This window comes from Lepidochelys kempii, chromosome 15 (genome assembly GCF_965140285.1).
Source record: "Lepidochelys kempii isolate rLepKem1 chromosome 15, rLepKem1.hap1, whole genome shotgun sequence".
Taxonomy (NCBI): domain Eukaryota; kingdom Metazoa; phylum Chordata; order Testudines; family Cheloniidae; genus Lepidochelys; species Lepidochelys kempii.
In genome coordinates, this window is record NC_136394.1 from 12,908,248 (window position 1) to 12,922,279 (window position 14,032).

General features: G+C 51.1%; 1 protein-coding gene across 1 annotated transcript in view; it reads right to left on the bottom strand.

Moving 5' to 3' along the window:
• Nucleotides 1-266: 266 nt before the first annotated feature.
• LRRC75B (leucine rich repeat containing 75B) overlaps nucleotides 267-14,032 on the bottom strand; it is a 33,100-nt gene continuing 19,334 nt past the window's right edge. The window contains exon 4 of the mRNA XM_073313714.2: nucleotides 267-1,472. Coding sequence (XP_073169815.1) covers nucleotides 941-1,472 — 532 coding nt within the window. The 3' untranslated portion in view covers nucleotides 267-940. The remainder of the gene's footprint in view (nucleotides 1,473-14,032) is intronic.

Genomic DNA, 14,032 nt, shown 5'->3' on the forward strand with positions numbered 1-14,032 from the left:
GCTAGAGATGGTCAGACGTACGGCACGTCTGACAAGGAGCAACCCAAAGTTCTGCTACAGTTTGAGTCGTGCCCAGCTGCTTGGCCACATCTCGCCACCCTAGCCCCCACCATAATGGACTTTTTGGTGAGCTTGTTTCCTTCCTGCTGTCTTTTGGGTTTGATTTGTTTGTTTTGTACAAAAGCACAGTTTGTAAAATCGATCATGTTAATCCACAAGGAATGGCTATTCCCTCCCCTCCCCCCCAATCAACACCCCCGCCACACTCCCACCAATGCACACACATACCCTGTCCCTAAATATCCTGACACTGCAATTCCATGTCACGTGTCCTCCCCCGGCCTGCACACTCTGTTGGGCCTCTGATTGCAATTCCCTTTGTTTGGACATTAATACAAATCACACAATGAAAATAAAAATTGAGCCAGGCTCAAGGGGAAGACACGCTCTGCTGGGCTCTGACTCCAGTCTCTGATGCATTCAACAAAGTCTGACAGAACCTCGACCCTTGGGGGAGCTCCCATCTCACAACTCCAGATCTCAGGACCCAACAATGACAGGACAAGGAGGAAAAGGAAGAAAGGAAATAACCTACGTGGAGACATTGCTCTTTGTTTAGGTTTTTTCTCCCCCACCGCTCCCCTCAATAGCCTCTGGGGAATATGCCGAATCCTACAGCTCATTTCCCATCTTCCAATGAGATCCTGCTCTGAGGCCAGGTTCGCTGTGAGTATCAGCTTCCTGTTTGGAATGGGGGTGATAGATTTGGCAGTGGGGGAGGGGGAGGCAAGTTTTCACTGAGAACACAGCAAGTCTGGGATGTCAGTGAAGGCAAGAGAAGCGCCAAAGGAAGCCGGTGAAGCTGGCCTTCTGCATTGTGTTTGTACTCTGAGCTCTCCTTGCCGCGGCATCAGTCCAACAGCTAAGGCCTGCCGCTGAATCACCTTTCGCAGCACTGCTGGGGGAAGTCACACGGGGTGTCCTTGTCTTCAGCCACGCCCCCCTCCTCCTCCTGGCAGCTGGCCTCATGTCCGCTGGACAGCTCGGCCTCGCAGTCGAGGGACTCATAGATGGTAGGCAGCGTGGTCTGCTGGCTGACGCGCTTGCGCAGGCCCACCAGCAAAGGCTGGGGCATGGAGGAGACGTCCACATTGTTGCCAAGGTCTATCCAGGCCAAGCACGGGAACTTGTTCAGGTCCTTCATGGTGTCCGTCAGCTCCTTCATGGTGGCTCGGGTCAGCCGGTTGCCGTTGAGGGAGAGGTGAGTGAGTTTGGGCAGTGCCCAGAAGAAGGGCAGGAGCAGGCGTACCATGTCGTCGGTCATCTCGGTAAAGCTCAGGTCCACTGCAGTGAGGTTGTCCCCGTTATTCTGTAGGTAATAGGCCATGCGATGGACATCCCGCATGGTCAGGGGAATCCCCGATAAATCCATGGAGTCCTGGCTCAGCTTCTTCTGCAGGCTGGTCTTCAGGCTAAGGAGAGGGAGCATGTTAGAAATATGGACACAGGGAGGGGAGGGAGCTTGGAAACTGAGCCCAAGTAACATTTCCTTGGACAGGACTTCCCTTACTAGATGTCTTGCTCTCATGCATTTCCTCTTGGCCAGCCTTAGCCACAGGCTTGCTGGTCCACTGCACAGAGCTCCGTGGGAATGATGAGGTGCGTTTTAGTGGAGGAGGAGGGGCAGGAATATGTCCAATAATCAAGTTCTAAAATGACTTTAATTAACTTCAAATCCTTGCATCTCGGATTCTGCTTTACAAAAGCACATTCGCCCTAACTGCGGTGAAAACCCTTAACAAATGGACAGGTCTGCACTGCTCTGCGTCTGTGGGTTTGCTGGGTCCCTAATCAAGTGCAGCGGGCTCCCAAGCCTCAGGGCTGTCCTTGGAGTCACCTGCTGTGGAGCAATTTCCCCACCCTAGGGCCCTGATGGCTCTAACTTGGCGCACAGGAGTCGCCCCACTGAAGTCAATGGGACTATTCGCATGCTTCATAGGCACCTTGCTGAATTGGGGCCAACGAATAAACAAGCCCTTTCTAGCCCCACTGCTCTGCAAGCCTGTGCTCAAGGAAGTGGCCAGGGCCTGTGCACGCCTCGTTGCAAAGCTTTCAGAGGAAGCAATGGGGATGCAGAGAAATGCAACTTGCAGGAGACAGGACAGTCACAGTGTTCTTGGAGCTAGCAGGAATCCTTAGGCTGTCGCACCACCTACAGAGCCCTGCTCCATATTCCAGAGCCGATGCTGTTATCCCATATGCTTCCGTCTATAACAATCCCCCATGAGCAGCTGTATAGAAATGTGTACGAATGGCTACGCAACATCTAAAGGGCACACGGGACTCTAGGATACTCGCTGAGGCGTCACAGAAATATGAGCTGGAAAAGGCCTGCCAGGACGCCCCATCCGTCTCCCTGCCCATGAAGAATTAGTCCCTGCTCAACACCTACTCGTCTTTGTCTGGTCTAGGTTTAAGTGACTGTGCACTTCCCTGGGAAACTCTCCCCCACTGAGAAGGCCGAGCGTGGAAAGCTCTGATCTGAAATGTCCAACAGCGGCTGTGCTGACTCAGTAAGAAGTAATAACAATAATTATCATCTTACATTCATGTGGCACTGCTCAGCCTGAAAGATCCCCAAGTGCCTGACACACACACGTGCGTGGCCTTGGTTACCTGCTGTGCGACTCCACTGGTTGTGTAGTAGGTTCGCGAAGGGTATGTAGGAGGGTTGACTGTGTGTATACTCCCATCCATCACACAGCCACCCCAGAGGCCTAATACTCCGTGGCCTGATGGTGACTTGAGGAGTCATTTGCACATGTGCAAAGGGAATGTCAAACCTACCACATCACAACTCTCTGCTTGCTTACCCCAGTGGGGGTATGGACGACTCGCTTCGTACAGGATCAGCGACTGAGGTACAAGGCTGTGAAAAATCAGGAGCACAAATTGAACGGCCCCTTTATGGAAATGCAGCTGCCATTGAACTTGTGGTGGGAATTTAGATGGGCAGTGCATAATCCTCCATATCGGGGTTTGGCCAGGTCCCTGGGTTAATCCCCCTACTCTTTTGAAAACTGCCAGGTGAGATTTAATACCCCCTCCCCAAGTGGGTGCAACTACTGAAAGAATCACATTTGTTTAGTCCGTCTCTGAAAATGCCATACAATATTGACAGAGGAAGGCAGAGGATCTTCCCAGGCAGAGGATCTGATCTGGCCTGGGGCTGCTGTGTAAAACCTCAAACACAGACAAGGATGAGGCATTTATTGACGCTCTTTAAATCCTTCAGCCGTGCTGGGTATTTGGTTGGGCAGCAGATTTAAATGTACGCTGATTTGCCTGAACGAGGCTAGGGCCAGGCACACTGTTCCTAGAGCATGGGTCCTAGGTTCAATGGGTTGGATGGGGCGAGGCACCAAGTACACTGGGATGGACAGAAGTGATAACATGATTGATGGGGTTTGAGTCTCTGGTGTAAATTAGGAGTGGCTCCAGTGGTGTAAAATGGGGGTCAGTGAGGGCAGAAGAAGAGGGTATAATTTAAGACTAGATATTATGTGAGGAGCTCGCACGGGCCAGGCTTCCCCTTCCCCTCTTGTACAGAGTCGTGCAGCAGCCATTCATTACTACCCCGGTGCCTCCCTCGGTGCAAACTGCAGCAATCAGTCACGGATCCCACTCTGCCTGGAGCAGGTGCCTTCTGTCTCGCCTCAGCAACAAGCCAAGACCCAGAGGAGGCCTTAGCAAGCAGACAAATTGTCTTCCCAGAATTGATTCTCCAGCCAGGGCTGCTGCTGGCTGAATTCACTTAGCCATCCTCCCTCGGTCCCAGCCCAGTCTCTCGCCCCCAGTGCCTGCCTGTGTCTTTCACAGTGGTGCTGAGCTTCCTTGCTTCAGCCCTCTGGGCTCCCTCTGGATTTCAGAGGCTTCAAAGGTGCGTCCACTCCCTCCTCCCACCCCTTTTTCTGTGTTGGAGTCTCCTTGTTTGCTTTCAATGAGCCTGTTTAGGGTAATGCTGTGGAAGCTGCAGCAAGAAGCTGACACAGCTCTCCCCATACCCAGCTGTTTTAACAGGTGCTTGGCTACACGCTAGGCATGGAGCGCTCTCTCTCTCCCAGGGCCAGACCTGGGACTCCTCAACCTTGAGGAGCACAGAGTGATCTGCTCACAGGTGTCTCTTCCCTACCTGCTTGAAGGAGTCCTGCCCTGTTCTGAGAGACAATGGAAAAAAGCTGATTTACATCAGTCGGTTCTGGGCTTGGTGCCCGTTTTGCTCATGCACCCTCCCTGGCTGTCATTTTTGGGGAGTAAAATCCTGGCAGAGGGCACTATGCCTGCCTGCTATGGCAGAGGGCGCTTCAGAGCCCAGCCATAGCACTGCATTCACCGTGGGCTTCGCATTGTAATGCCCAGACCGAGCCCGGAATGCTTTTATCCTTGTGCAGCAGAAGAGAAAAATACCAGCTTATTCCCAGAGAAATGGGTCCTCTATTATCTCCTAACTTCTTAGTAAAAATGGCCTGAAAAAGGCAACCCCTGAAAGCTTTTTGTGAGACAGAATAGGTGCATAATCACCACGCTTTCCATTCCCCCAGCACAGTGCTTTGGCAGTGGTAGGCCAGGTCCTCTGCTGGCGTCGATTGACCGAGCTCTAGTGAAGTCAATATGCCATTTGCACCAGTGGAGGATCTGCCCCATTAATAGAGAGATGGAGCACACACTTGTGATCTCTACAGCAGGCTGGGTGTGAAGGAATTCGCCCTCCCCCCCTTCCCCAGCTGTGGAGCGGCTCCCTGGGGGGCAACGACTGCTGGAACTGTGCACCAGTGCACCTACTGGCCACCCCGCTCCCCCAGCAATCCATCCCCTGTGCCTAGGCCTGGCATGGCCTCCCAAAATCTTGCAGAGAAAAGTCACACTCTCCTGAGCAAGGAACACAGGCAAGAATGATCAGCCCCCTGGGCAGGAGAAATCAAAATGCCTTCTGCCTTCAGTGGCAGAGTGGGCCTAGGCACGTGATGGTGACATGCCTGCCAGTCTGACAAGCACCATCCAAGCCACTGGGCCATTAAATGTCTCTTCTCCATTGTGAGTGGCCTGGCTCTCCCCATGACCCCATTCAGACCACTGGCAAAGCCCATCCCATAATCCTGGACCCTTCTCCCTGGGGTCTCTCTCCTTGACTCCTTCTTCCCGCTCCCTGGGAAGGCCCAAACCTGTTCCCACTGAAATCAGGGGCGGTTCTGCCATGGCTTCAAGTGGAGCAGGCCCTTCATACTGTTCCATTAATGGGGGCTGCTGGTCAAAAGCCACCTCCCACCCTACAACCTCTGTATTGGGCACTGGTGCGACCGCTGTTGGAATACTGTGTCCAGGTGTGGTGCCCACGCTTCAAGGATGCTGATAAACTGGAGAGGGTTCAGAGAAGGGGGGGATATGATAGAGGTATATAAAATCATGAGTGGTGCGGAGAAAGTGAATAATTACTTTCCCATAATATACTTGTTCCCATAGTATAAGAACTAGGGGCCACCAAATGAAATTAATGGGTAGCAGGTTTAAAACAACTAAAAAGTTCTTCTTCACTCAGCGCACAGTCAACCTGTGGAACTCCTTGCCTGAGGAGGTTGTGAAGGCTAGGACTATAACAGGGTTTAAAAGAGAACTAGATAAATTCATGGAGGTTAAGTCCATTAATGGCTATTAGCCAGGATGGGTAAGGACTGGTGTCCCTAGCCTTTGTTTGTCAGAGGGTGGAGATGGATGGCAGGAGAGAGATCACTAGATCATTACTTGTTAGGTTCACTCCCTCTGTGGCACCTGGCATTGGCCGACAGGCTACTGGGCTGGATGGACCTTTGGTCTGACCCAATATGGCCGTTCTTATGTTCTTAAGAGCCAGGAGAATGATTATCGCTACAAGGCAGGTTTTCTAATCTTTTAGAGGCAAGGAGTTCAATCAATTTAGCTTAACAAACAGAAGGTTGAGGGGTTACTTGACTACAGTCTATAAGTACCTACAAGGGGAACAAATATTTAATAATGGGCTCTTCAGTCTAGCAGAGAAAAGTCTAACACCCTCCAGTGGTTGGAAGTTGAAGCTAGACAAATTCAGCTTGGAAATAGGGTATAAATTTTTAATGGTGAGCATAATTCACCAGTGGAGCAATTTTCCAATGGTCATGGTGGACTCTCCATCACTGACCATTTTAAAATCAAGATTGGATGTTTTTCTAAGAGATCTGCTCTAGGAATGATTGTGGGACAGTTCTCTGGCCTGTGTTCTACAGGGTGTCAGACTAGATGATCATGATGGTCCCTTCTGGCTTTAGACTCTATGAATCTAAAACTATCCCACCCACAAGATGACTGGTGCTGAGCTCGCTCTTCAGCTTGCGTTTCCCAGATGTCTCCCTGGGCCCTGCGTCCCCCGCAGCACTGCAAACCGGGCTGTTTGAAACTCATGTCGCCCCCAGGCACCTGCCTTGATTCCTTACGAACCCAGGAAACCACAGGACCAAGTGTAAACATCCTCCCTACAATGTATGTCACCTTCCCCTCGGACAGGAAAACAGGGCACGCTGGCCAATAGGGGACGAAGCAGCACGCTGGGCATGCTGGTTCCTGGGCATCGACACACTCTGGGGGAGGCAGCCACTCGTGGTGGAAAGAGTGCTACAAGAGACAGGCTTCAGCCCATCTGCATTCCCCCTGCCTCCCCCTGCTTTTCTCCTGGATAACAAACAGCCTCTCTGCATGCTGCCTCAGTCAGCGCTCTGGCTTCCTGGAAACTGGTGCTGAACGAATGCAGGAAGCTTCGCAGCTGTAGATGAAAGAATCAGCCAACAAGTAATTAAGTCTTGTCTACCAGGAATTTGCAGATCCCTGCCTCTGGGACCCGGCCCACTTCCCCTCAGCCTCTCGACGCTTTGGGTCTATGAGGATGGCTTGGCTCGTGTCCATCAGCGCCGATTCCCACCGCTGGCCCTGCTCAACTCTCCGCTCTCTCGTCAGCTGCACGCATCGTGCAATGCCGCAGCGGCTCAGCTTCACTTTGTCACAATGCGGGGATTACAGAGACTCCCTTTCCCACAGCTGCAAGGGACGCTTGGCTTTTCTCAGGCAGCACTAACGCCCAGGCTCAGAAGGGCTTGTTTCCTTGGCTGGCAGGTGGAGGGCTGCCCTGGTAGCTTGCCAGAAGCCTGAGGCTCACCCTGGTTCCATATAAACGGGAGCACGCTGCAACCTGAGAGGTGGCCAGCAGAAAAGGCAGACCCCAGCATGCAATGTTTCAACCCACCTGACCTGTGTTGGGGACACCAGTGTTTCTGCTAAGGGAGGGGTCTGCATAGGATTTCATGGGGCTCCCTAACTGACGCCCGCACGGGCTGCATTGCTGAGTGACATGGGCCACGCCCATCCCTCCTCAGCTTTCCCAGCTGGACGGAGACTGTTGTCTGAAGCCAGGTCTAACCACACACCCTGCCTCCAAATCCATAAGCTGCCTGGGCTTCTCAATCCCTTTGTCCTGCTGAGCCAGTCCCGACTCCCAGCGCAGCCCCTGCCAGCTGTGATTTCAGCTGCCAGCGGCACCCGCTGCATGCCAGCCCTGCCTGTCTCCCTGGCTAATTACCAGCCTGCTCCCTTTTTGCCTTTTATGTGTTTGTCCCCTGCATCCACAGCGTCAACATTTCACAATATTTCCCTGTGCTGCTGCTTCCCGTCAGCACACAGCCCGCCCTTGGTAACGGGAGCCACCGCCCTAGCTAATTAGCTGAGAATCGCTTGGTTTTGGCTGCTCCTCTCCACGCCGAGCCCAACCAAAGACTCATTTGAACTAGTCCTCTGATTCCAGGCATGGTTCAGGGAAGGGACTGGGCCCTCTTCAGTCTCCTCGTTAGCATAATCTGCCTCCCTGGGTTCCCAGGCGCTGCCCCAGGGGCAGTTCGGTAGCTGCACAGGCCAGGCACCAAAAGGATATGAAAATGAGCAGCGCATACCCAAATGCAGCCCCGCGGGCTGGCGTAAGCTCCTCTCCTGTGCTTGGGCACTGGCTTCCCCAGCTCACTATCGGCGTGCGAGAAGAGGCAGCATTTAGCCCTCACCATCCACCTGGGCCCCATTTCCAGCCCAACGCCCAACCTGATTCAACAAGCCATTACCTTCCAGCTGCTCTACCTGGCCCTGGGGAGAGCCGTGCCATCCTGGCCGCAGGATGGGGGTGAGGAGCACAAAGGTGGACTTCTGCCCTACCTTTCCTCCCCGCATCACTCCTGTGGTACTGCCTGGGGCTTGGCAGTAGCCAATGATCCAGCCCTGAATCTTTCCCCCTTGGCCCTCCCTGGCTTTTCTCTGCTCTCGCTGACTGAGAGAGGTGTGATCTGTGAACCAGGACCATTCCTCCTCCTGGCTCTGCCACCGACTCTCTCTGTGACCTAGGGCAATTCACTTCCCCACATTGTCCAAGTCTCCCCAGGGAGATAATGACACCTACCGCACAAGGACGCTGCATGGATTCTTGGTCACATAAGAGCTTTGAAGATGCAATTCCCTGACTGATTCCCATTCCCTCTTCTGCTCCCCCCCCCCACCCTTAGCAACTGATCCTCCGGCTACTCCCCCTCTCTCTTTGCATTCTTGGCAATTTTTGAGACTTGTCTTTGTCTATTGATCCCTGCCAGGGTATTTTGTCAGGAGCACGATGAACATGGCCTGCCACTAGCCACAGCCCCTCTCAAGCCGCCCAGGAAATGCTTTCCTCCCTGGTGCATTTTGTGTAAGACTCTAGCGATCCTGGGTGTCAGTGTTCACAGGTGGGATTCCCCAAGCCTTGTGTCTTAGTCACAGGGGGCAGCTGGAATTTGGGACTCTTCTGTGCTTTAAGGAGGAGGGACAACACCTGCCCTCCAGCAGCAAATGCTACCTCTTCCCATCAGCCCCTCTCCACCTTGCTTTGGGCTGGCTGACATCCGGGCCCATGGGACACAAAGTATGTGGAGGAATAAGCCCAGGGCTGGGCGTCAGGAAGGCCTGTATTCCCGTCCTGACTCTGCCACCGAATGGCTGGGTGGCTTTGGAAAACTGACTTCAATTCTCTGCCTTGGTTTCCCCATCTATAAAAGAGGGATACTGATCATTCTTTTCCCTGCTGCAGAGGGATGTAGTGAGGATGCTTTAGTTAATATTCACATAGCACTGTGTAAGTGTTACAAATTATTCTGATCTGCCAGAACTGTCATCCAGGGCACAGAGTGATGCTCTTGGAAAAAAACAAAGATCTGAAGACCCTATGAGCTGTTTTCTTGCCTCCCCTCTCCAGAATCTCTCTCTCTCTCTCTCTTTCTAAAGGTTTCAGAGTAGCAGCCGTGTTCGTCTGTATTCTCAAAAAGAAAAGGAGTACTTGTGGCACCTTAGAGACTAACAAATTTATTTGCGCATAAGCTTTCGTGAGCTACAGCTCATCCGATGAAGTGAGCTGTAGCTCACGAAAGCTCATGCTCAAATAAATGGGTCAGTCTCTAAGGTGCCACAAGTCCTCCTTTTCTCTTTCTAAAGCGCCTCTAATACTGCAGCATCTGGGCACTGCGGAATGATTACAGAGAATCAGTGAGTTGTATCCAGAAGGGGCAGTCAATTCTCCTTCCGACGCTGGTTAGCAGAAGTGGTTCAGCATGAAGATTCCTCTAGCGGGTGCTCAAGGTACAGTAACCAAGAGGAAGGAGCCAGGCTGCATTTTCAAATACTGATGCACTGCGCAGTCGTGCACACGCAAAGGCAAATAACCACATCTGCAAAAATGCACCTGTGCTCGCAGAACCAGAAGGTGTGTGTGCAAATACCCGTGTGTCCACAATTACCCATTCTGCAACTGCACATTCTTACTGGCATGCATCACTCCCTGCCTTGTCACTTGCTTATTTTATGGATTAACTTAGTCCTCCGCATTCATGAAAGCAAGATACAGCCAGAACCATCCAGAGCTGGGAATTAAGCAGGTGGATGCCACACAAGCTTCCCTTGCAGAGCTCTGCCAAGGCAGCTCGATCTTAACTTTCAGCTTCTCTCTTACACTCCTGGGCTCCCATTCCGCTCCGCCCATGCCCAGCAGACTGCGGTTCCTGCAAAGGGCGGCCAGTGCAGTTGGCTCCTGAGCAGTAGCGCCTTGGCTATTGGAACTGCACAGGGGGAAGCACTGGGATATCCATGCAGGGGGCTGTTGCAGTCCCACACCCCTCCTGACCCAGACTGCACGGTGCTTCTAAATGAACGAAGCCTTGAAAGCTCTGAAAACAGTAATTGATAATGCGAGAAAATTCCACATCTGTCAAACTGCTCTCTCAGTGGCGCTCTTATCACCCAACATCCCCCAGTACAGATTTCACGGTCCGTGACGCGTTTTTCATGGCTGTGAATTGGGTAGGATCCTACTCATGGCGACAGCTCATTTTTGAACAGCTGAGTGTGCTTTATGTCACAACCTGGGGCTCCTAGGGGAGTCAAGGGGAGCTTTGCCTTTGACTTCACTGGGAGCAGGATTTGGTCCTTAAGGAAGATCAAGTCCAGACTGAGAAACTTAAAGCTCTGACTCTCCTTGAATGACGGAGGCACTTTACTAACATAGTGTGTTAGCATAAGTATTTCACTGGGTTTTACAATGGCATGCTTTATAGCCTGGGTAACGTCTCACTGTTCCCACGAGGTCGAAGTCTGATCCATACAAAGGAGGATTAAACTCTCCCAGCCTTGCTGTACTGAAATGTGTCTAAACAGGAATGGATTAGGAAAAATATTTCCCCGTTACCTTTGGATTTCCTGGGTAGTTCAGTGTGTGATTTACTGGGCAGTGTGGAGATCCATTGATACAGTGTTTGAGGACAGGACTGTACCTGGTTCCATTCTGACCCACTGGTTTTCTCCTGGAGATGAAAGGCTGGTGCGTGGACCCCCTGGAATGTGGCAACGTCCATTTCATTTCCCCTCCCCCCCACATAACTACATTTCCATAACAGCCCAAACATAATGAATACCTGGCAGATGCTCCCAGTTCTCTCCCTGGCAGGGCTTGTTAATTATCTTCCAGACCCACCTGACATGCTGCCAGAAAACGGAAATCACATTTCAAAAGAGAACAGGGGCGTTCTACATCTGCTCCATGATAACCAGCAGCCAAGGAGGGCAGGGGATGGGGAAGGCAAGAGGAGGGCTCATCCCTGAACGTGGCTGTCCTGCCCTGATCTTTCCCAGCTGCCCTGGGACCTGCCTTTGAACTTGATTCAATAGAAGCTGACACTTCCCCCATTTTGTTCAATGCAGCCAGATGGTAGGAAGGGCCGATGGCTGCAGAGAGGCAGATTCTGCACTGCTTTGCATGCTGGGCAGAGCGGGTGAAAACACTGCCAGCCACGGGAGGGAGGGAGCGGAGCATTAGGTAGGGTTTTACACGCACTCTGCACAGCTGGAGATGATCAGGCAGTGGGGAACCAGACCCAAGGTCTGAAAGGGAAGTGGGTATTTCTAAGTCTCCTGCTCCTGGCAGTGTCTGTTTTGCTGCAGTAACCTCGAACCCCAGCTCCAGGGGAGCCTGCTGGCACAGTCTGCAAACCGGTTTTTATCCAGCTTCAATGCCAGTTTAAACACCTGAAGTAAAAGATCTCTGTTTGAGAGTCGGTCAGTTGTTTCATGCCTCTTGGAACAGGGTGGGTTGGCCCAGGGCCTGGAGAGCCTGGAGCTAAGTCAGCCCTGGTTACAGGATGAGCCCCACCTGAGAGGAATCAGGTGCGTGTGGTATACAAGGAGCAGGAAGTTGCAGTGAAGGGGGAAAGCTCAGAAAGCTGTGGCAGAGTCTGTAGGGCGTGAGGAAAGCTCTTTAGGCAGGTAGGCATGGAGGCCTGTGAGAAGGAAGAAAAACCTTGGGTGGTGTGGACTTGTGAATGGACTTTGGCTTGGGGTTTGATTTACATTTTATTTGAGATTAATAAGCCTGGTCCCCAAAGAGGGGTATCTCTCAACCAAGAAAAAACTGGAAGTTTATTTGAGGGGGGAAAAAAAGCAGGTGTTTATTTGAACAAACCAAGAGGGGAAACTGAGGCAGGCTGCCTCTCATGTGGCCCTAAGACATGAGGGGATGCATAGGAGGCAACCAGCCTAGTTAAAACTTGTGTAACCAGCAGGATCCTCCAGGGCCCCTCCCATCAAGGAGAGAAACCGAAGGTGTGGGACAAGTCGGATGGAAGAAGTCCTTTGTTGGCAGACCCCAGCAGGAGCAGAAGGCACAGTGAGCCATGCAGCAGAAGGTACAGGGGGTGGGGTTTGGGGCCCAGATGCCTGGGAGGGCAGGGACCTGGACTAAGGGTCCACCCAAATGTTGTAGAGGTGGAAAGACAGAGCACATTAAGAAGGCCTGCCCCTTGAATATTGAGGTCTGTGGGGAGGGAGAAGCCCTGCAGACCGAGAGAGATTCAAAAAGAGGAACAGTCTGTGTGTTTGCAGAAGTGTGTTGGCCCTGGCTGCTGGAGGTGCTGGCCACAGCAATCCCCACTGTGAATGAGCAGAGGAAGGAAACAAAGCCCCAGCTGGCCGTTGGGGAAAGTGACCAAATGTGGGGGTGGGCACAGAATGGCAGAGTTGTATTGGTGTTCGGGAGAGGGGGCCAAAGTGGACATTCCAGCCAGGGCAGCACCACTTCCAATGAAACTGTGGGTCCAATAAAAAGGATTTTTAAGGGGTCTGTAAACTCTGGGGTCATAGCCTATGGCTGGAGACTTGCCAATACAGTACCTATATTTAAGAAGAAGAGGGGAGGGAAGTGATCTAGAAAACTACAGGCCTGTTTGTTCCAAGACCTTGCATACAACTGAGGTCAAACTAACTCTGAAAGAGCAAGTACTTAAGGACATAGAGGTAAAGAGTAATTGGGATAAAATACACCATGGTTTTGCCAAAGGTAGATCATGCCAAACCAAGCTGGTCTTTCTCTTGAGAAGATTTACTGCATTTCTAGACAAAGGAAATGCAGTAATCTAATTTACCTGGATTTCTGTAAGGCATTTAATACAGTTCCACATGGGATATTATTAGTTAAATGAGAGAAGATGGGTAAGGAACAGGTTAAAGGGAGACTACAGTGGGTCATATTGAAAGGTGACTGTCAGGTTGGAGGGAGGTCACTAGTGGAGTTCTTCAAGGATCGGTCTTAGGACCAATCTTATTTAACACTTTCATTAGTGACCTTGACACACAAAATGTATGCGCTAATAAAATGTACGGATGACACACAGTTAGGAGGTATTGCCGATATGGAGGAGGACCAGAACATCATGCATGAAGATTTAGATGACCTTGTAAACTGGAGTAATAGAAATGGGATGAAATTTAATAGTGCTAAGCGTAAGGTCATGCATTTAGAGACTAACAACAAGAATTTTTGCTATAAGCTGTGGACGTATCAGTTGGAAACAACAGAAGTGAGGAGAAAGGCCGGGGTATTGGTCAGTCACAGGATGACTATGAGCCGCCAAAGTGATGCATTAATCTGTTTCATGGCTGCAATCCTAGGATGCATCAGGCAAGATGTTTCCAGTAAAAATAGGGAAGTGTTATCAATTATACAAGACACTGGTGAGACCTCATCTGGAATACTGTGTGTAATTCTGATCTTCCAGTTTGAATTCATCCTTCTTAGACATGGAACAGGTGCAGAGAAGGGCTACTAGAATGATCAGAAGAATGGAGAACCTATCTTACTAGAGGGGACTCAAAGAGCTTGGCTTGTTTATCCTAACCAAATAAAGGCTAAGGGGAGATATGATTGCACTCTATAAACACATCAGAGGGATAAACACCAGAGAGGGAGAGGAGTTATTTAAGTTAAGGGCCAATGTTGGCACATGAACAAATGGATATAAACTGGCCATCAATATGTGTTTAAGCTTGAAATTAGATGAAGGTATTCTAATCATCAGAGGAGTGAAGTTCTGATATAGCCTTCCAAAGGGAGATGTGGGGACAAAAAAATTTAACTTATTTC